Genomic DNA, 23,311 nt, shown 5'->3' on the forward strand with positions numbered 1-23,311 from the left:
TGTCCTTTAACTTGTGCTCATTAAGGAATCAGCTCTGCTTCCAGTTGTTATTTATTAGACACCTATGGTCAGTCATAGATTCATTATTTATCATAGAATCTTTGAATGGTTTTGGTTGGAAGGGACCTTGAAGATCATAATTTATGTGCTTACCAGTTTGAAATAATTTGTCTTTTGTTTAATCTAGGCTATGTATAACCATCTAGTAATTTGTGTACCTGAAACTGTTTCTTGTTCTTTATTAACATGTGGTAGTGAGTTCATCTGAGTGTGTCATGTTATTAAGCTTCTTTATTAAAGTCACCTTTTAATTTCCTGAGTTAATTAAAGATTTCTGTTATTTTTACAATCTCCCTACTTCTGTGATGGCAAGTGTAGTACCTTTAATTCATTTGGTTTCTTGTAATTTATCACACTGTCAGTGGAGCTGCTGAACAATTACTTTGTAGTTAAGTATTAGTAATGAGTGACTGAAACAGATGATGTTATAATAGCTAACATATATTTGTAAATTACATTAAAGTACTATCTTTAATTCGTGTTGAACATAGGCAGTGAATGAAAAGTGACATTTCATTATTTTGGACGTTGTCGTGGATCTACTGCAATGAAATTGATGGTTTAGATTTAATTTTGCTTAGCACCAAAAAACTACCTTCATTTTTGTACATCTGTTGTTTGATATTTTTTTTTTTGTTCTGCATTTAATCAGGGAAGAGCACCCCTTTCTCTCACTCCTCAAATCATTTTTAGGTCAAATTTACTATTGGCTGCTTAGCTGAAGGTCCAATATGCACATTTATGTGCTTACAGATGAATGGGCAGGTAAAACACAACTGTCAATGGCAACTGGTAAGAAAAGTTGACTTTAAATCATTAAAATTCATTATTTTATTTAAAAAAAAAAAAAAAGTTGAAGGTGGGCCATTAAATATCTACAATTCTGCAATCATTCCAGAGAAAAAATACAAAAAAGAGGCTAATTTGTATCCTGATGTTTTAAAGCACTCAGATAAGAGGGGGAGTCCCATTTCTGCTCCTCCTTACTGTCTGATCTAAATCTTGCAAGCAGTCTGATCATAGCATCTGTCCATGTGTCCTGCCACTAGAATCATAAGCTTTCCCAATGAGGATTTGTACTCTACCCTTGGGATACCCTTGTGAGAAAACTGTCTCCAAAACTGCTAAAGCTGTATTTGAGTTCCCCGTTTTTTGGAAGTTGGATCTAGAATTTACACATTCTACATGAGTACTTCAGCCTAAAAAACTTTATGCAGGAGGCAAGCAATATATCTATTTTTAACACATTTTAATTCTCTGGATTTAGGTAGGGATGAGGTGCCCTCCAGAATACAGGTAGTGACTAAGCACTTGGCCCCAAATGAGGACCTCACCTCTGCATTCACAGTATTCCCTAAGAAAGTGCCTCAGTTAACATCCTATAAATTAGTATCCATACCATTGGAATGAGTTAAATATTCATCAGCAGTGTGCCCATCACATGGGGGTGTGGCATGCACCTAGTCTGTAGGAGACACAATTATAATTCTTCGTTTATAAACACACCAAGCAGAACTTTCATCCTTTTTTCTCACATTCTTTCTATAAAAGTTCCTGTAAATACTTGGCTTGATTTTATTTTCTCTCTTATTCCATTGTCAAGGCAAAACAAAAAAAATTTTATGGGAAAAAAATATATATTTTTTATTTATTAGCCACACTACATACTTCTGATTATCTGCTCACACACAGAAAGGAAACCTGTCTGATTTGTGTTGCAGTAGTATCATCATAAGAATGAATGTACAGACAGGAAACCTACATGCAATGAGAGAAATTACAGCTTTTGGAAATATTAAAGCAATATCATCATGGGCTTTTGTACCTTCAAATCTTTCTTAAGAGCTACACAAGCCAATATGATAGGCAGGTTTCAAACACGCTTCACCATGGCCTTTCCATAGTCAGTGTCCGTTTTCTTATAGATTATCATGCTGGTAGAACATTGAGTGGTTGAGTGATGTTAAATTCAATGAGGCAGATATAGTTCAATCATTTGTTTTAATTTGGGAAGCTGAAATTAGGTGGTAATTAGCTGCATCACTTCCTTTTGTTTTCTTACTCTGCCCCGACCACTGTTGTTGAATATGAATTGCATGGCAGCAGTTTTTAGAATGAGCTGGATGCCAAATCATTGATTTTAGTACTGATTATGAATAACTGAAAATTTATTTCCTAAAGATTTACAAATCATATCCTGTGAAGAAACTGAAAGGTCTAGAGAGTGTTTAGAGACCATGAATCAATATTTTAAATTTCTATTTGGTATTTATTATACTGAAAACTCTAAAAACATACGAGATTTGATTTATTGCTGAATGCCTCACTGTGAATACTTAACTATTGTTAAGATATATAAACATATTTATATATATATTGTTAAGTTATATTCCTTGAATACAAATTTATATTCCTGTTTAGTAAATAAATTATATTAAAATAACAACATATAAAGCCTTTAGACATAGCGTAATACAGCTCTGTAAAATCTGAATCTTTGGAATTTTTAGAGAAAGTGTGGTGACCAACTGTATAAAAAAAATAGCCTTTAGCCTTTGTTCTTCAACACTAAAAAAACTGCATGTAAAAATCTGCTCCTAATCATTAAATGCTGTGCAGATACTGATGATGAAGGTGGCAGATACCTGTGCATACTGCAAGCTTTGGAACTTTGGTACAATCAAAACAAAAAAAGAAAAGAAAAGATTGGGAAATATGTGTTATAAAACCTCCTCTTATTAAATGCAAGTTGGAGAGTGAGAATGGTCCCTGATGGATGAAATTACAAACTCAGACAATTTTATGGTCTGGTTTTCTCTTTTTAGCCTTTATGCAGCTGAATTGATGGAAGCTAAGGAACTGGTTTTAGATCCAAATTAAACAAAAACTAATACAAGAAGAAAAATGTCACATTTCTTCACTAAATGACTTCTTTAGGGTGCATAATTGTGTGATGTCAGTTCATGTTGTGCCTTCTTCAGCGTGACTTGCATAAGCTCTGACATTCAAGAATAATGTGGCCTTCCTAACGTGGCATTCATTGAATGTTTTCGTCTTTTATATGTGTGAGCAAGAGTTGGGGAGGACTGCATTACTCAGAAATGAGCAATATATGAGTTGCATAGATCACACCAAACAACCATCAATAAAAGCTCTGTAGATTGCATTGCCATACATTATGCATATACCACATGTTTCATAGCAGAAAAAAATAGAAATTGAAAACTGGTAAAGAGTTAGTTCTCGTATTCTTAGATTATAAAGCTATTCCCTTCATTTGTATCAGTCTAAAGTTGAAGTCCTGATGCAGGTGGTGTGTATCTTGGATCTCCTCATTTAGATTATCCAAGCCCTTACTTTTTAGCTCCTAGGACCATGAGATAGCTGGCTGAAAAGTGTTCACTGGTGCTAAATGAAATATCAAGCATATATTTAATGAGCTTTTAGATGAATTCCAGATCTTAAGAATAGAAATGTGTCTTGGCATTTTGAGCTGGGAGCAAATATTACAAAATGTATTCAGATATTTTTAAAGTCAGACTAGGTTTCCAAAAGAGTGGTGAACAGAGGTGTGGAATGAATTATATCTGACATGACAGGTGTGATAATGGCCTTCACCGGGATGCAGGAGGACATAAATTTAATTGTTTGCAGGTACTTGGTAATGGAAAGAAAAGATGTGCCATATTTAAGAACCCTGGTGACAATTTTTAGATGATTTGATGAGTGTACTTTCATAAGAAAATTGTGAAGATGTCTCGTGTTATACAATCTGTTGCAATCAGTATGAAATAGTTTTGCTTTAACAAAACTGAATTTTGAGGGATAACACTGAGTCAGAGAAAAGTAGAACTGTAGAAAAAGGAAGATGAAAGTCCTCACATTAGATCTCTGATGTGGGGCTCTGCTTTCCCCATTCTTAGATTTTTTTTTTCAGTCTTTGATGATTTACAAGTTCATTTTATTTACTTTTTTTTTCAGCTACTAATGATCTGCTCAACTCCTAACGATTCTGCAGTAGTCATCTAATTATTGACAAGTGCTGTCCATAAAGCAGTTCTAGCAGTTAGAGAATAAAAATAATTCAAACATAAGAATCACAATGATCCCTTGCTGAAATATTGGTTGAGAGCATAAATTATTATCACTGAGCTATTAGCACTAAAGCAAAACATGAGTATATGCCTCTGAAGTCATATAGGCTAAAATTCCATCATATTTTCTGCTCCTATGACATGCTGTGTTAAAACAGTCACTTCCAAGTACTTTTTTTGTGGAAGTGGTCCAGTAGTTGTGGTCATCACGGAAAATTCTCTTCGGTGCAGATTATCAGGAACGTAAGAAATACCTGTAATTTTCAATAGGTGTAGGAAGAATAAAGAAGGATGAGAAATAGATATGATGGCAGAACTAGGAGTGCTCAGAGCAGCTGTAATCCCTTCTGTGTGATTGAGTGGCACCCGTGATCTGCTTCTGTGTGGTAAAAATGAATAATGCCTACTGACACATCAGTAAGCTATCTGCTTGTAAGAATAGAGAAGATTTCCTTTTGTGCTAGAAATTGCTCTTAAGTATGGACAATAACTTAGTGTCTGTCTCTGTCATGGCTGTGGGCAGCCCATAAGGAAAGAGTTAGAGGCTGTACATCAAGTTTTTGTGAGCTTATGTGGCCCATCACAGCATACTGGGAATGGGATACATATAGAAATATATAGTGCCTTAAATATAATGCCATGCATATTATAATAAAAAAGATATTCTCACTGCATTGTCATGCTCAAATAAGCAGGCTCTGCAGGAGGAGGTGGGAGACAAGATTTATTAGGGAGGTTGGTTACCCTGCTTGAAGCTATTCAGAAATTCCTGTGGTCATAGTAAAGTGTAGAAGATGCTGCAGTATAGAATAAGGCAGGTGGCAGATTTGAAAACAATATGAAAGAAAAATAACTGAAAAACTTTTTTAAAAAAAACTTGAAAATATACCCTTTCTAGAGGGTAACCACTGGTGTTCTAGATAACCAGGATTTTGCAGATGATCAGAGCAATGTACATTACTTTCTGGGGAAAAAGAAAAAAAACATTTTTATTTCAGGCAGTAATTTTATTTTTAAATACTATTACTTTCATCATAAGAATGAATGATCTTCTTATCCTCACTGCTTATAACTATGGAATATATGCTAAACCACTGGACACTTCAGGGGAGCAACAGGCTCCTGAAATTTTTTGTTTTCTCATAAAACAGCGACTCAGTTAGAGATAAACCAGTAATCTACAATCTAGATTGTTAAGTCACTTTCCTTTTTGAATTACTTTCAATATATTGAGAGAAGTCAAGTATTTACAGCAGGACAGAGTGGCCTTCACCAGCTCACTGTAAATGGCTGAACCCTGTTACTGATCAACCATTTTTTTACAGAGAGTTAATTACAGGCACTACTGAATTTTTTTAAAGGACAGATGCAAATTAATTAACATCTGTATCACCCACGTGAGCACCCATTAATAAGAAGCTCTTGAAAAAAATAAAGTGATATATCCAGTTAACACATTCAGCTTGCTCAGCAGTTCACTGAAAATAAGGAAATTCTAATGACCAAACCCAGACCAACTGGAGAAAAATTACAGCCATACAAAGAGGCCTTTAATACAGACATGACAAAAATAGTTTGTCATTTTTGGCAGCAATAGTTTGTCATATAGTTGTTAAATATATAAATAAAACATAAAAATAAAGCTCAATCACATACAGATCAAATGGATGAAATATTAATCCCCCCATTTAAGATTGGCATTTTGTGTGTGTTTAGATACTTCCCATAACTGAAGGTTACACAAAGTGGTTTTTTTTCTTAAATGAATTAAAATAGCTTTCTATGTTTTATGTTATATTCCTTGTGGTAAATTCATAGAAATTTTAATAAGGACAAACCCATTTGAAATGTGAAGGGCAAAGATTGCTTGAGTAAAGAGTGTTAGCTGATAAACAGACCAAAAAAGATAGTGTTTGGAATTGCAAATTGTAACAGTAGGTGATTCTGCAAAAACAAGGACTTTACAACAATCAGAACTGGAAGTCATCCAGAAATGTCACAGCAGAAAAATCAGGGACAAGAGAACTGGAATGAGCAGAAACCATTCTGGCAATTTATGGTCAAAGAGAACTAAAAAGCATCTATGAATTCCTTAATGATATTGATGGCTCTAGAACCTCTTAGTGCAACCCATTTCAACAGACATTTGGGGAATTATTAGAAAATGCTTTGTCTGGGGCTGAGAAGGTTTTCAGGAGGATTTATCTTTTTAAGATACACTTACATTTTTGCTTCTACATAATATTCCAGAGATTTCTGATAGCACAATTAGAAACAATAACATGTACCTGTGTGTGTAGTCTATCTGCATGTATGTATGAATGCATATATATATATATATATATTTTTTTTTTTTTTACATTACATGATCTCTCTATGTGGAATACAGCAAAAAAAGTTGCTACCCAGAAAGGGGAATGGGTTTGGCTTGCTGTAGTCAAGGACTGCAGGTTCCCTAAATTAATGTAGCTGTATCTGGCAGCTCGCTGAACTAATCTGGAGTTAGGAGGCAGTCTTTTTTGTTGCTAGCTGTTGTAATTCCTTGAGGGCCCCAATCCAGAGTACCTGGCATGCTTTGGCCATGTTGGACCCAGCTTTCTGCACCTTCTTCGTGGAGAAGGCATGAACTCCTTCACAGACATAGAAGATATTTTACAATTCTCTGAGCATATCCCACAGGTGACTGCAATTTCAAAGGTAGCTTGTGTGTTCCCTCATCCTTTAACTTTCCTATAGCTACACCATTTAACTACAACACTTTCCTTTCTTGATGGTGATCCATGAGGACATGTGCCATGTCATAGTTGCATTCTTTGTATTCAGTCCTGCAGTTGGAATTGTAACTCTTTAATCATGAAACGTGCCTGCTTTGGTTGGGATCTCTTGCTTTGGCTGTGACCCGTTTCCAGAATATCCTTTGCCACACATTTCTGACTTAGAAAGTTTTCTAGATTTAAAAAAAATTATTATCATCTTCAGCAAGCTGTTGCAGACAGCAAAAATCATCACAACTAAAACTTTTATTGGATCCTTAGTTGTGCTCTTTTGTTAAGTACTTTCCTTACTATGGCAGTATTTTGTGTTAAAGTAGGTACCAGTGGCATATGTAAAGCTCATTACTTCTATATTTTTTTATGGAAATCTGATTGTGTTCTGTTAGCATCAGTGTATTTTAAAACAAATTTGTTTTACAGTAACAAAAGCAGGACCCCTCAGTCTTACCTGAGTCAAGGCCAAGCTTTAAATTGCCTTGTAAGCCCTAGATAAAGCTGTTATTAGGAAAAAAATGGTTGTTTTCCCATTTCTCAAAGATAGTTGGGAAGTTTCTGAAAGGCTTAATCAATTGTCCTGCTTGAACAGAAACACAGAATAGAAACTTTTAGGACATTATAACATATGACAATAAGCTGAGAATGAAAACAGCTTTGGAATTTTAATTACAATAATCAGACATTGCTGCCATACCTATCTTGAACACTTCTATATTTTGAAATATTAGTAGCATTTTATCCTTTCTAAATATTTCTCTGTGAAAGGAGGCAAAGGCATTAGACAACATATTTCCAATATCCATTATACATTCATTCTGTAATAATATTCCTTCTAATTTTCTTTAGAAATTATTTTTTTATTTCTATTTATTATTTTATTATTAAACTGTATTTAATAGCCTTAAATACAGTTTTCTTCTCCATGTTATAATAACAAGCCAGCTTTCACCTGCTTAACTTCAAATAGAAGTTTGCCCTGTAATCTCTCTCTGGGTTGTTTAATTGCAGTAAGAAAGGGGTGGTTAAAATACCAGGCAGAGGTTGAGTTAAGGGGACTTCACTAGCTCCAGGCCTGGGGACACACTCAGGGTCAGGGATCTTGCACTGTTTGAGTCCTACTGACTCCCCTGGGTTCAAATTTTTACTCATCTTTTAGTATGAAGAGCAAAAAGTCTGAAATTTCTGGTTATGGTACAACGGGCCATTGAAAGATGCTTTCTGAGTGATGTACATGCTTCACAAAGTCTAAGAAGGAAGAATGGTTTAATTGCTAGAGGAGCTAGGGCTGGCATTTAGTAACCACTGCTGGTTTTGTGCTGCTGATCTAACCACAGGAATTAGCAGTGGGTTCCTGTTTTTCCCTGTCACTGAGCAGGGAAACACTGATTTGTGTGGCTGCCCACAGGAGGGGGGAAATGAAACAGAGAGGAGTTCAGTGCTGAGTGAGTACAGTGTATGTGTCATTTTATGGATGGCTGGTATTGTGATACACTATCTTTTAAGACCTATAGAAATCCTGTCTTGTAGTTACCATTGAAAGTAAATGACCAGAAAGAAAACGTGCAGGGTTGATAACTTACCGTGGGATGCTGTGTAACACATAGTGCTGTAGTTACAGAGCAGGCTAATAAAGAAGTGTTTGTTTGGAATATTTTGCAAAGCTTGGTTTCTATAGTAACAATCATCATGAATACTTTCAGCTTCAGAAATAACATCCGCTCGATGACTGATCTCAGATCTCAACCCTTCTTTAAATAAATAAGATACTGCTCCATCTGCTTATTGTATTAGTCACTGGCATTTGATTTGGGGCATTTATTTCCATGGACAGGGCATCCTGAGACTGGGAAAGGTGTTGGAAAGGGGTGGAAAAAGGGGGGTGAAATCAAGAAAACACTGGCAAAGTGCAAGATTTGCTTCATTAGCTTAATAGTTCACTGCTAAAATAAGTTCAAGTTTACATACAGTACAGAAGTAAATGTGTTGTACCATTCTGTTGACTGAAGTTCAAAGCAAACATTCCCCTGTTTTACTCTTGGCAGTGCATTAAATGTCATGCTTAAAGTTAGGGCAAGACAATTCCTTTGGTTAGTTATGAAAAATATATGAGATGAAGTACAAAGTGTCATAGAATGTGAGGAGTTGAAGAAAACTCCAATGAAAAGTTCATAAGCCTGTTAATTTTCAAGGAAACTTTTAAAAAGATGGTCAGTCTCCTGTGAAAACGATCTCTCTCTTGAAGAAAAGATGTTTCAAGCATCGTCGCTGCTGCTCAATTTTACAATGTAAAATTTAAAGTGAGAATCTTGCCTGAAGCAAAATAACAAGCTTTTCTGTACTTTCTTGCAATAAGGATGGGACCTACAGAATTCAGTGTTAAAAAAAGGTTTCGTTGTTAATAACTATATGCCGCCTTACTGAAGAAAATAATAGAAGATGAAATATTAAATAATTAGTTCCCTCTGTGCCTCAGGAAACATACATGGAAAAGAAGTGTAAGCTGAGCTGGACTATGTTTCCTTACTACTCATTTTCAGTTAGCTGTTCTTAAGGGGCTAAGCAGGTTTTCAGTAGTACTTTCTAAAAGAAAAAAAAAAAACAAAACACTTTTCATGTTAGTAGAGTAAGGGCAATTCATCAAATCCAATTTTGCCAAATGTTTTATACAGTAGAACTTTGCTGCTTTAGTAAAAATTATTCTATTAAAAAAAAAATTAAAGGAGTAGTCTTTTTCCTGTTTTTTAACATTTAAAAAAATATTTTTAAAAAAATCCAATAGTTATGGTAATCTAACAGGAGTAACATATATAAATTATTTTATTCATGCAAGTAATCCTGTTTGCTTTAATGCAACAGGTTGTCCAAGCACTATTTCAAATGTATAATTGTTTTTCAGATTACATCCTGCAAGTTTAATTTCTTGTGCATTTTCAGGGAAGTGGTTTGTGGCCACTGCAAGCACTCTAACAATCTTTGTGGGGAGAATCTTGGAAAGCAGCATTAAGTGATAAGTTTATTTGGAGCATTTTCCAGGGAAGCCATTGAGAAATTAATAATATGGTGTCAGATTTGCATCTGGTATAAATCAGCACAGTTCTGCTGCTACTCAAGTGTTGTACTGAATTAGGCAGAGAGGATTATCTCCCAGGTATTTGAGCTTTGAATTAATTCATAGGATCCAGGTGAAAACCTGCACCTGATTATGCTTTCTAATGGGCAGAGTAGGTGTCAGAGGTCCTCGAGAGAGAAAAATGAGAGATGCATCTTGCAACACCTTCGAAAAGATCTGGTTTGGGCTTTCACAAGCCTGCCAGCCTGCCCTCTCCTTTCCACCTCATTGGCAGCAAGTACTGCCAAAAGTGCTGTCAGTTTGATACCTGCTGCTGCTAATGCTATGTAAAAGAGAAAAATGAGGTCCCTCCACCATATAATTTTGTCTCAGGATAGAGAAGTCTTTTATTGTTGTTCCCTCCTGCTACTGGAGCAATATCTAATCTGCAATATCCACACATGGTCAGTAGGATGAAAACTTCTCTAGACTTCAAAATCTTAAGTAGAGAGCTACTTAAGTTTCATAATGTTTCTGGCTATGGGTGCACACATTTTACAGCTGTCCTTGGACCGTGTCAAGGACAACCAAAATCAAAGCTATGTCATGCTTTCAGACTGGTGTCCTCCCTACATTCACTAGACAGTAATCTCTGCAAGTTGTCATGATAGAAACTAATATGTTTTTATTTATTCTGGTGTTAGTAGTTTCCCCTGCATTAAAAATATCACCAAGTTTGCACTTTAATCCCTTCTGCTGACAGCTCGTTTTCACAGTATGTCTTTATTTATTTTGCTTTTTTATTATTAGCATTTCAGGTATAAATGTTTTCATTTATCATTCACCTAGACATCCTGCATGTGGCTGGGGGGTTACAAAACAACTTTAACAGGCATTGCTGAAGGCAAGTTGACTAAAAGTGTATTTTGGATGGCATAGGGTATACTGCACTTCTTTACAATTTTGCAAGAAATGCAAAAATACAGCATAATAACTTCAGGACACTTGTCTTTCCTAACCCTCAAGTCTGGCATAGATCTAAATAGTAATCAAACATTTTCTGTAATGACTGTAGGATGCTGCACAGCTACAGGAATGAGAGCTTTGTGGCCACAAAAGCCACCAGCTAGTCAGAGCTTTTGACTTCTGTCTGAGAGTGTCACAGAGACAGATTGAAATTTTATGATTCACCCTGAGTGAGAGACAGCCCTAATTTATCCACCTCATGGACATTTCAGAAATCTGTAGCAGGCTCTGTTTGCTTGGTCCTGAGGAAATTAACCTGTACTTTGTTCATCCTTAGCTCAGCATTTCCCTGCCTGCCACCATAGTCACCCTTGTTACCTTCAAGTTATGCAGAATTCAAGCTGTACCTAGTGTTTCATCTTTCTTTTCATCCTTAAAAGTTAGTGGTGGCTCTGGAGGGACCATGTTCTCTTTTGTCAGAAAGTCTGGAGTAAGGTTAACCCATCATAATATATGGGAGTAATGATCTGGTTGTAAGGGACCAGCCCAAGTTTAAACAATGATGGATTGTCAGTGATTTGTCACCAATGAAATGTGAATTTTCCCAGACAGGAGCCTTTAAGGTTGAATTGTGAATAACAGAATTCTCCACTTCTTGTTTCTAATCCTTGGAGATACAACAGATATACTCTGCTGGGAAACAAATGTCCATTAGCATCATTTCACTGCACAGCACAACTTTGCCTTACAGAATTTGAAATGGCAATAGAAAGAATTTACAGGAAAGTACCTGAGGGTACACAGTGGTTGGCATATGCCACAGACTTAGGGTCTCAGGTGCTTTTCCCAACAGGATCTAACTAACTGCTGCCAAGATAAATTTCTTTTCATAAACTGGACTCTAGGTTTGCCAGCCTTTAATCAGACTCGTACAGCTTAATAGGGGAATGTTCTGGGGGATACCTCTGGCAGTGATCCACTACAACTGCTACACACACCATTCTCTGGAAGTTACATTCAATATTTTCCAGATTAACCTGGAATTTCTCTTATTAGCAGGCAGGATCGAACAGTAAAGGCAAACCAAGTTTATTTAAGAGCGTGAAGAGCCAGGAAACTGCATCCGTGGACACACACAGAAAAAGAAATTTAATCCAACCTGCCTTGCAGCTACCTGATGTTTTGATTTAACTTTGATGTTTTGAGTTGTGTTCAGCCACTTGTGAAAGTCAAGAAAAGCTGCAGGATGGTTTGCACTAGTGTCACAGTTCAGAAAAAAAGCAGCCTCCAGGCAGGAGGATGTGAGCTGAATAGGGAACCTGACCAGGAATTTTTTTCTGGAAACCTCATTGAAAATGAATGCATCTGCAGGTGTTTCTTGCTGCTTTGTCTTAATAAATCAGTTTTAATCAGAATGTCAATTCATAGCTCTCTTGCTAATGGAATGTTATATGACATATTATTAGGTTTTGAAATGAAGCCTCTTACTAGATTATTTATTTCCAACAAAGTTACTCTCGGTTATAGTTCTTACAATAAAAATATAACTCTTCTGAGCTTAAATACTTTCACATTGATACATAAATTTAACAACAGTACCTAACCTTGGGTAACTAGCAATGCCATGATGATCTGAAATGACTGCAAACAATAATGCAGCCTGTTGTTGCATGTGGGTATTGTTGAGATAGAGGAACAAGACAATAAATTGAAAGATAATATATTTTTCTCAATGGGGTTGTAATCACACCTTAGTAATCATAATTTATTTCTTTTTATTGTTAATTCCCACTGTTTCTGTTATGGAAAATAATGTACCAATATATTCTAAGTTTTCTGTGACTATTTTAAAACAAGGAAATTAAATGGCACTCCTATTCTGCAAAAATAATGGGGTAAACTGTTGTTGAAAGATAAATCACTATGAAAAAAATCTCTAATTAGAAATACTAGTAAAATTTTGGTCAGGTTGCATTTTATTATCAATAAGCCTGTTGCTTTCAGTCCCACTGGACACTGTAGAAGCTTACGTGGAAAACTGTTTCTTTCTGAAGGTTGAGTAGAGTTGGTAGACTCATCCCAGCAAATCAGCTCTGGCTGGATCATTTATTGATGGAAGGAAGACAACTGCCTCAGTTCTCTTTTAATAGAGATGGAGGAATTGTAAGATACCCTAAAACATTCTCCACTTTTTACTGCTGCAGGTAACATGGTTGTGTACCTCACTTGGGTTAGTGGGACCTCATTAATCAAAGTTGGAAATCACTCAGAAATCCTCAAGCAAACGAAGCCTCAGTGTAGAAGCCCAGAGCATTGAGGACACTCAGGCTCTGGGCCATTTTCATAGGTTTAAATGAGGTAAAGCTTTCCACTCACTAATTACAAGAGAGGAACTTTACAGGATGGATTAAATGAAAATCTTCAGTGGATGCTTATAATTTCAGTAAAACCCTAGAGTCATATGAAGAACTGGTGTTTCCTATGCCAGCCACAAAGCAGTGTTCAGAACTCCAGCCTTTCTTATTTATTCTGTTACAGTATTTCCTAAAGTACGTTTCTCCTGGCACACAAATGATGTTTGTTGAAAGCTTTGGTTTGTTTTGGTTTTTTCTCTCCTTTTTTTTTTTTTCTTTTGCACTACCATTAATGCTCATTGGTAATTAAATATATCTGAGGAGAAAACTCAAAATTTTGGGGTGGATCGGAAGCTCATACTCAGGTGTAAAATAATATTTATTAATATATACCCACCATTTATGACAGTGCAATATAACACTGGTAATGTAAGAAAACAGCAGTCCTCGTTACAGTCTCTGTTTCTGTCTGAGGCATGGCCTTAGCTTCAGCACCTGGAAGAAGTGCCAGGTTCCCCCCAGGGCAGCAGTGGGGGCTATCAAAGCAGGGGGCTTCTGCTGGGGGGAGCAGACAGTGTCTATTCATTCCCCTGGCATTGGTATTAGTTTTGAATCTCTTTGATTCTCATGGCAAATGACCATGGAACAATATCTGGTGGGGGTCTCCCATTTCCCCTTCTTGGCAGGATAGCTGTGCTGGGGAGGTTTTGAGTTTCTCCATCAAACCGGACAAAAAAAGTCCCCAGCAAATAATATCAATGGGATTTGGTAAATCTGAGAGGATGATGTTTGTTTTCCTCTTTTGCACTGCTGGAAAGTCTGACTTTACTCTATTAGAAACTGTCAGAGCAATCACAGTGCTTTAATCTGCATCCTTATTTGTAGACCAGAGTATTTCACCTCATGAACATTTGAGAAAAGCAGAATAGGAAATCTAGAACCAGTTCTCCTTCCATGTAGAAAAGAGCTGCCACTGCCTTCAACAGTATTTTAAAAGCAAGTGGCTACAAGTGTATTGTAAAGCCTCATTTGACAAAATCTTTTGGAAACAGCAACACAGTTTGACCTCTACATCTTGGGCAGCTGCTGGGATGCTGGTGAATCCTGAGTGGCTCTAAAACAAACTAGGATGGGCCTGGGAAGATAGAGGAGAGTTTCAGTTAATGGGAGTTTTTTAATATTGAAACTAAGGTTAACAGTGTTTGGGGGCTTTTGCTTTTGCATGTAGGTATGTAAACCAGACCCAAAATTCAGTGAAGGAGCACTCAAGTGCTTTTCTGAATCTGAGACTTGCTTATCATACATAAATTAAAAAAACAAAACAAAACTGGAAAACAACAAAATAATTCAGGAAAGAAACCTGAAGCAAAGAGAAATGGAGATGTCAATACTTGTATCCTACTAAATTCTACTCTTCCTCCTTTACAGCATTCCTCTTCAGAGGACACAGTCTTGCCTCTTGTTCTCTTTTGGCCCCTTGGAAGTATTGGGCACTGAACTCCACAATGTCATTTATATTCTGAGGCTGGTACCAATCCTGTCACAGCAACAGATATTATTCTTTATTTGCCAAGCCATCAAGCCTAGGTTATGTGGAACTCACCAGAATAATTCTGTTCTAATAATACAATTAAAAACTAAGTTTAAACCAGCATCATTAATTAAGAAAAAAAGAAGTGGAAGTCAATATGCTTCTTAAGAAGACTTGAAGTTTTATTTATAATGAATACTCATGAGTAGTAAGTAATAAGACCATTTTAGTTAGGAAACCTTACAGTGATTAATGCATACTTGTTTGCATTTTAATACTTGATTTATATATCAGATCTGTATTTGTGCACAATGTCAAACTTTATTCTGTTCTTGTCAAAATACTTATTAGTGCTGACAGGTGTAACATGCTCACATTAATCCTTAATTCCTTGATTCAATTTTCTAATTGCTTTTTTGGCATGAGTTTGGAGCCATTTAGTCTTACATGATCTATTTGTCTTATGGTATAATAATGCACTTTTAAAAATTGGATGCACCTAACTTAGAATGCTGAAAAGAAAATAAATATAGATATTACTTAGTTCTGAAAATTGAAAGCTTTATAGCACTTCTCTGAGCTAACACTTCTTGGAATACAGATAAAGCCAAAACACCTTGCACTTCTTATCTTCCCATAGTCACAGTATTATTTTTATTGATAGATGGGATTTGATGCTAAAGTGTGATTCCCCCAAAGAGATTCTGAACCTTATAGCAGATCCATGAACATCCCCATAGTCATCACTGTGTTCTTCTGCTCTTCTCACCTCTTCCTCCTCCTGCATCCTGCACACCCACCAAGAGTGACACAAGCGACAAGACAGGACACACTTCCCAGATTCTTCTTGGTCTGCTCATTTGTGTTACTTCTAAACAGCCAAATAACACAGTGTAGTATGTGCTGAGTTTTTCATTACTTAAAAGAAAATTTTAAAATCCCTCTTTTTTTGCTTTCTTATTGTTATAAAGATGATGTGCTAAGTTACTTATAAAGAAATATTTTTAATATAGGCATGAATACAGCATACACTAATATATGTCTTTTATGGCATTAACAGGAATCTTGTCATCTGTCCTTTATATAGGAAAAAAACCCAACCAAACTTTATTTCTATTAGAAACAGGTCAAGGGTGAGTAAAGAATCTTCCCAAAAGTCAGTAATTGTTGGCTACATCTTTGTAGGATTTTGGAAAAAAAAAAAAAAAAAAAAAAAATCTGGAGAATGGAGAACCAAAAAAAATATCTTGAGAATGGAGAACATTTTCTATGATAAAATCTAGGACCCCAAGACCCTGTTATTCTGTGACTATATGTGACTATATGACTACGCATTTAAATTGTGGATGAAATCTCTAGATTATTTTCTTATTCTGTTTTATTCCTTCTCTCTCTATATATATATGCTGTTTCATCCTTTTATTTTGTCATGGTTTTCTTCCCCTTTCTTTTTCACCTTCCTGACTGACATCTGTTTGCTGTCACAGTGCGTGCAAAAGGGGAATATAAGTAAGAGTTAAATAAAGTATATCCTTATTCTGTCCTCCACTGATAAAGTTTTATTAACTCTGTGATTGTCACTTTTGATTTTTGATAGAAACGTAAGTCACTTTCTGTACAAGGGGAAAAAAAAAGAAAAAAAGATAATTCTAGGAAGTAAATCATGGTAGCTAAGTGCTTTGGGCAAACAAACACGTGGCTTATCTCTTCCAAAAAACCCGTGGAAAATGCATGATAAATGGCACATTTCAGAGCCCATGTTATGCCACGGTGAAATAACTTTGATTCATGGCTATGTGTTTTACCTTTAAACAACTGGCAGACCTTAGGGTATCTAAATTATTATCATTTGCTTTATGTTTCCATGGTTTTTTGCTGGTGAATCTTAAAGATGTGAGGTAAGATAAGGCACCTGCTTTGTGAGCTGTAATGTTCTATACAGAACAAATAAAGAGAAATAAAAAAAATCTTACTGTATTTGATTTTTGGATGAAGTCCTCTGAAAAAAATATTTATCAGAAATAATTTTCTCCAGTTATTTTTTTAAAAGCATTAGTATAAACTTCAAAGAGGGAAGGATGGGGCCTTCTATTGAAAGGTTTTACACTACATGAAGCAATAGAAAACAATAATTTTAATTTACAAAAAAATAATTATTACTCACACAATTAAAAGGCATAATGGTAAATTTTTTCCTTTTAGGTTTTTTTTTGTCTGCATAAACTGAATCTGAATTAAATTTTAAAATGAAGATTTCATTTTTCTGCCTTTTCAAATAGAAAGGAAACATTGTTTGATTTGTAAGAAATCAGGAAAGATGACTTAAGTGCTGTATTGATTGCATTACTAATGCAAACTATTTAATTGTAAAAGCTGTATAAAGATTCAGGTGCTGTTGTTCTGTTATACGGTGGAAAATTGTCCATGATGCCCCACACAAAGGTTTTTATTTGTAAAGTTTATTCAGCATGTTAGTGAGTGCATGGGAGTCACTGAGTATCCACTTCCCTAGTTAATGGTGCTTTGTCCATGGACATTTTCTATATAAATATTACGATCAGAAGTCTTACCATTATTTTGTATGTTTTTTCATGTTGCCCTTCAACAGATGTTAGTCAAGAAATCCTTTCCCAAATCTTTTTTTTCCAATAATCCATTGGTACTATTCAGGGATTAGCAATCAATACTGCTATTATTAGTAAGATTCTTACTCTTTTTTTCCCCTTTTCTACATTGTTTTTAGTATAGAATAATATTATCCAGCAGTGCCTGTCTAAATGTTTTGGGAATAATAGATCCATGGAAGTCAACAGATATACAACAGCTTAAACAACTTCAGTATCTTTTCATCTGTTCCTTTGTCTGATGTTGAGCCAACACATTGTAAAAAAATTAAGAGCTATACATCAGTGTACTCAGTTTAGAAAATATTTCTTATTTTGTTTTTTAAAAAGTGATCTTTCTTAGCTGAAACTTCCAGGGTTTTACTTTTCTATTTCATCATTTGCTAAGGTTTTAGTGAAGATAAGTTGTCATTCATTATGTCATGGCAATTTTAAATTTGATGACCTTTCTCAAGTTCTTTTAATGCTGTCACCTCAAATGGATCTACAGAAATGTCTTTCAAATGTGACCATGAAGTTAAAAAATAAGAATATTTATCTATTATTCTATTTATTACTGTATTTTCTCTTCCCTTATCTGCACTGAGCAGTAATAAAGATTGCTTACTTGGAGGTAGAAAAACAGAAAATTATAATTGCTTTACATGATGGAAGGGCCTTTTTTTCCTCTTATATCTTATTCTTTGCAATTTATTTAACTTGGCTAAACTGTCATTTTTCTTAGCATACTTGAATCAGTTGACATTTATATATACATTGCATTTTGCATGTAAATGGGAAAGCTTTATGGCTTTGAATTTTGAATCAAAACATCAAACTCGTATTTTGCCTTGGAACATAACAGACATTCCAAAAAACTGCAAGCAAAAACCCCAAATTCTTATGCTGATTTTGACCTAATGTTTTTAGAAATATTTTTAGTGCTTGATTAAATGTCTGTGCTCACAAAAGTGAAATGCTTATCTTTTAGGGAGCACAAAACATGGGAACATCCAAATAGGGAAACACTCTGAACTCTTGTATTAGAAACATATTATTCTACGGCTTTGTAGAGTGCTTTGGTCTTTTCTATCTCCTCCTGTCCTCAGTCTTGGTAACTTGAGAACATTGTGGCAGCAGCCACTTAGTCAAGAGCTTAACTGCAAATTAAAAGGTCTGTATAACACATGAGAAAGAGAATCTTAGTAACATCCTCCCACCAGCAAAAGCACTATTATCATAGCTTTATATGAGACAAAGTAAGTTGATAATCACACAGGCAACATTTTTAAGTTTATTTAAATTTAGAAACACCTGTTTCTGCATATGCAACAAAAATCACAAAGGTCGTGCCTCAAAGGAATAATTTACTTACCAGGACAGACATAGAGTAAGCAGATTTACTTGTCTGGGAAACTCAAGAGGGATTTGCTATCATGATATATCTGTATATAATAGAGATTTGCTCTAACTTTATATTTTGAACATCAGAAGGGTGAATTATTGGATAAATCCTTTGGAGGAACAGTATTTTCACATGTTCTACTACATGGGTAGTTCTCATTAGAATAGGGGAAATTCTGACACTCAGTTACCAGTTTGTACACCAGAAAGTTTTTTCGGTTTTCTAAGCTTTCAGAAGTTGATATCCCTATCCTTAATCAAGTCCAAATTGTCTTTGTGGTCATTCCATTTTTTCTGATTTCTTAGATTTGCAGTGTGGTTCCTTAACCCCATTTTTAAGTCAACTAACATGAGGAGGACACTGTTTAAATGCCGAGAACAAACTGGGGAAAACACCTTCCTTCTGTTACAGGGAACCTTAAAATAAAAGATGTAGAAGTATAAAGGTTATGGAAATATTGGATGTTACATAGGTATCTTCCTTTTTCAGGGTGCTCCTAAACCAATTGCCATTGAGCCATGCTCAGGAAACAGAGCTGCAGTCCTCACAGTGTTTTTATGCCTTCCCAGAGGATCATCAGGAGTCCCACCCCCGGGGCAGTCAGGTAAGGCTGATGTTGGTGAGTGCCATCTCTGTCCTCCTGCAATGCAATCTGCTTGCACCCATGCAGATTCAAAATTATGGCAGAACAGATGAATACAAGGGGCTGCTCAGTCAAGATGTGAAGTTTAGAGCCAATGTTTAGTGAGGAATTTTTGTTGGGAATTTGTGGTATTCCAAGTAAAAGTCCTGCTGTCAAACCAGGCTGGTGCACAATCCTCATCAGCCTTCCCAAAGCAATACCTGTGCATACAATATGCCTCAGCCTTGTCTTCTAGGGCAAAAAAATTGCAGCCACTTCTAGAATTTCAGTTCAAGTTGCTATAAATGAGGCTTTATCAGGAATACCAGTGAGTATTCACAGTTCAAGGTGATGATTAGTGCACTTAAAAATTCCTTCCCACTATGAATTCCATATCTGTGCTGCCCAGAATTTGATTAAAATATTAGCATTTCCCAGAATGAAATCTGGGATTGTGTGAGTAAATGTGTCTGCTTCACTAGGAAGGTATTTGTTGTGAAAATTATTCCAGCTCTTTTTAAAGCAGCATTTGCATTATCAGGAAGCACTTCTCATGGCAATCTACCTTATCTGATCTATGCTAGATTGTTGTACAAAACCATTACAGCTATTCCTCTAAAGTACTACCTAAAGTTTACTTCCCAGACAGGAGCTACCTGAAGATGCTTGTTTAATTCTTTCAATAATTGCCATCAATGATATGACACAAAATGATCACAACAACAAAGTTTAGGCAGTAATGTGGCACCACACAGGTGACCAGTTTACTATTTCAGAATTTGTTGGAGTTGTTGCCAAACCAGTAAGATCATTTTATTTGCCCAAACGCTCCTATAAGCCAGAAAATATGCTCGAAGGCTTAACTTTTATTATTAAGAGCCAAAAAGATATCCTTTTAACCTTCAAAAATCCATTTAAGAGATTAAAAGTAGTGAGTAATGATGATGAGGGCAAACTCAGTTGACTTATGTTGGAACTAAGATCAGCTGAGTGTTCTCTCTTCTTCTTTTGGCCTGATGACTATCAGTTATTTATTTAGGTTTTCAGATTTTTGGGGGGAGGAGGTGAGTATTTTTCCCCCCCTACTGAGTCCTGAGATGAGAACTTAGTTCTTAAAATACTGTTTATGGGTTGGAATATAATTTCTGGAAGTGCTATGAAAATAAAAGTGTTACCAATGCTTTATCAAGTACATTTTCTGGAAGAAGTATATAAATGTAAGTGCTCTGAAGAGATCAATTAGGGGGGAAGGATGTTTAGCATATTCCCTGTTCATGTTTTAAGGCAATGAAAAAGAAACAAAGGTGTTTATAGTCTTAGAAGGAAAAACATTATGAAAGGGAATTAAAAGTTGAATTGTTGAAATTGGACCTTAAAATGTTCTTTCCTTTATTTTTCAAATTTACCTGTGATGAGCTTCTTGGCAGTAAAAATGAATTTATCTAGTAACTTTATAATCAGCTTCTATTTACTATACACTGCTTTTTTAGAAGTAATTGCTGTTCTTTCCTGTGTGCAAAATGTGAAGGGAATAGACTTTTGGAAATAGGAGTTGGGTTCAGCAACACAGCAGATGTGCCATTTTGAGTGTTTCTCAATGTGTGGATAAAATTACATAATTTAGTATTTTAGAATATCTAAAATTTTTATAACTTTCACTTTGTTCAGGGTCAAAAGCAAATAGAAATGCTTGAGGAGTGCCACCATTCTGATTAAACCATTAGGTTATATTAGATTATATCACTATAATATTTTTTTTTTCTTGTGTGTAATGAATTTTTCAACTCATGGACTGCTTTCACTGTCTCTACCCATGCATAGTCTGGGCAGAAGGTATTATGCAAGTTTGTTGGCAAACCTGTAGCTCTACTGATTCTCTTCATTCCTGTCCTGCAGCACTCACCTGCTGCTTCTTTCCTGGGCTTCCTGGAAGCAGATGCTGTGAGCTGTGCCAACTTATTTGAAATGATGTGGAAGTTTTGTGCAGCAGACATATGTTTGCTATGCAGTTGGTTTCCCTTATGACCTAAGCTAGGTTAAAACAATGATATTGAGGTGGATGGAAGTAGTGTGTTCAGTAATTATGTCTTGCCAAGTAATTTTAGAGTCCTCTATTACTTGCAGATAACCATTTTCAAGCTCATTGGGATCATTCTAGGATAAAACTGATGGTGTGTCAGACATATTTGTTTAAATGATGCATCAATGATACTGATTCTCAGTTCACAATGAGAGACTGTGGGCTACATTTCTTCTATGTGTATGTCTGAAACATAGGAAGGAAATTCCTGTGCTGTTCTGCATTACATTTTCTCCAAAATCAAGAAAGCTAATTCTTTCTACCAGTAGCTAGTCTGAACTCTACTATTAGAGCTATATTCCTATGTTTTTATTATATGACTTTGATCAAGCCTGAGTTTTATTAATTTGCAAGGTTTACATTAACAAATAATTTGTTGAAAAATATCTCTGATTATTAAAAAAAAACAAAACACAACAAAATAATGTAAAGGTTACTTTTTCTGCAGCATATGTTCCATACTTCACCTTTATAGCAGCTGGAAGAAAAGTTGAAACTACAGATGGTAGGCTTTGGCCAAGGGCTATGCAAGGCAAAAACTTCTCTAGCAGAGACCATATGTCTCAGTGAAGATCTGAGTGCTCTCAACTTCATGCAAAAAGTACTCAGAATTTAACAGACTTTCAACAGCATTTTTTTCTAAATGCCAATCCTATAAGTATATTATTATCAGTTAGATTGACACAATTAAGCTTATTGAAATTAATATATGATTTAATTTATTGGAAAAAAAAACACTATGCATTGTGACACTTGCTCTTAAAAGGAAGTTTTTCAGTAAAGAATTGAACATCCTGAAAATCTGGAAAGTCAATAAATCATCATATAGGTGTAGCACAGTAGGTCTTACATTTCCTTTGAGGTGTAATCTTTGAAGAGGATCCTAAACATTCTCTTCTACTTCTCTGGAGTAACAACCAGTTTTAAAATGAAACTTTGCTTGGGTTGAGGCAGAAATTAGAATAAGCTATGAAATATGTTAATGAAGTTTAACAGTGAAACATTAATTTCTCCATTCAGGATTGGCTGATAGAGCATGTGGTTCAGTTGTCCCATTGGCTGTATTGTACCAGGATAATCAGGTCAAAATTTAAAGATTAAAAAAAACCCCAAACTAGGAATTCTCAGTACAATTCATGTCTATATGAATATGCATTCATCCATGTATGTGCATATCAGAAAAATCTCTTGTTCAAGCACTTCTGGGCAGATTATAAAATACAGGGCACATACATGTCTTACAGATTTTATTACACACCCAAAGCTAGAGATCTACTAGTGCTGTAGTGCCATACCCTTAGCTTTAGCTAAAATTCTTCTTACTATCAAAGGGGATGTAATAATGAGAGCAACTGCAACCAAATCTCTAAAAAGAACTAAATTATGTATCTCAAAGGATATTGAACCAAACAAGCTAGAGAGGGGAAAAAAAAAAATAGGAACAAGAGCATAATACATAAATTACTTAATGCAAGAAAAGGTGCCAATGAATTACCAGCAGTGGAAAGACTAAGAATAACTCCTTCAAGGTCTTCATATAGCTCTGGTGATGTATTGGGTAATACAGAAAAAGTAGTTTGGTAGTGTGATAAATTCTATTAAAAGAACTGTGAGCATGTCATCATTATTATTAAAACCAACTAAATCCCACGCTGTGAGTTATCAGGGTAGTGTGTAATAAGTTTATAAAACTCTATGATGTTCACATTGTTCTTGGATGAGGCCACTAAATACTTGAAAGCACAAAGCAATAAGAAGATTGGAGCTTTTAAAAAT

General features: G+C 35.4%; 1 protein-coding gene across 1 annotated transcript in view; it reads left to right on the top strand.

The window, feature by feature from the left end:
* ATRNL1 (attractin like 1) overlaps positions 1-23,311 on the top strand; it is a 461,414-nt gene that overhangs the window by 391,463 nt on the left and 46,640 nt on the right. Inside the window, exon 28 of the mRNA XM_008490117.2 lies at positions 19,323-19,437. Within this exon, the coding sequence (XP_008488339.1) occupies positions 19,323-19,437 (115 nt within the window). The remainder of the gene's footprint in view (positions 1-19,322; positions 19,438-23,311) is intronic.

This window comes from Calypte anna, chromosome 6 (assembly GCF_003957555.1).
Source record: "Calypte anna isolate BGI_N300 chromosome 6, bCalAnn1_v1.p, whole genome shotgun sequence".
Classification (NCBI taxonomy): Eukaryota; Metazoa; Chordata; class Aves; order Apodiformes; family Trochilidae; genus Calypte; species Calypte anna.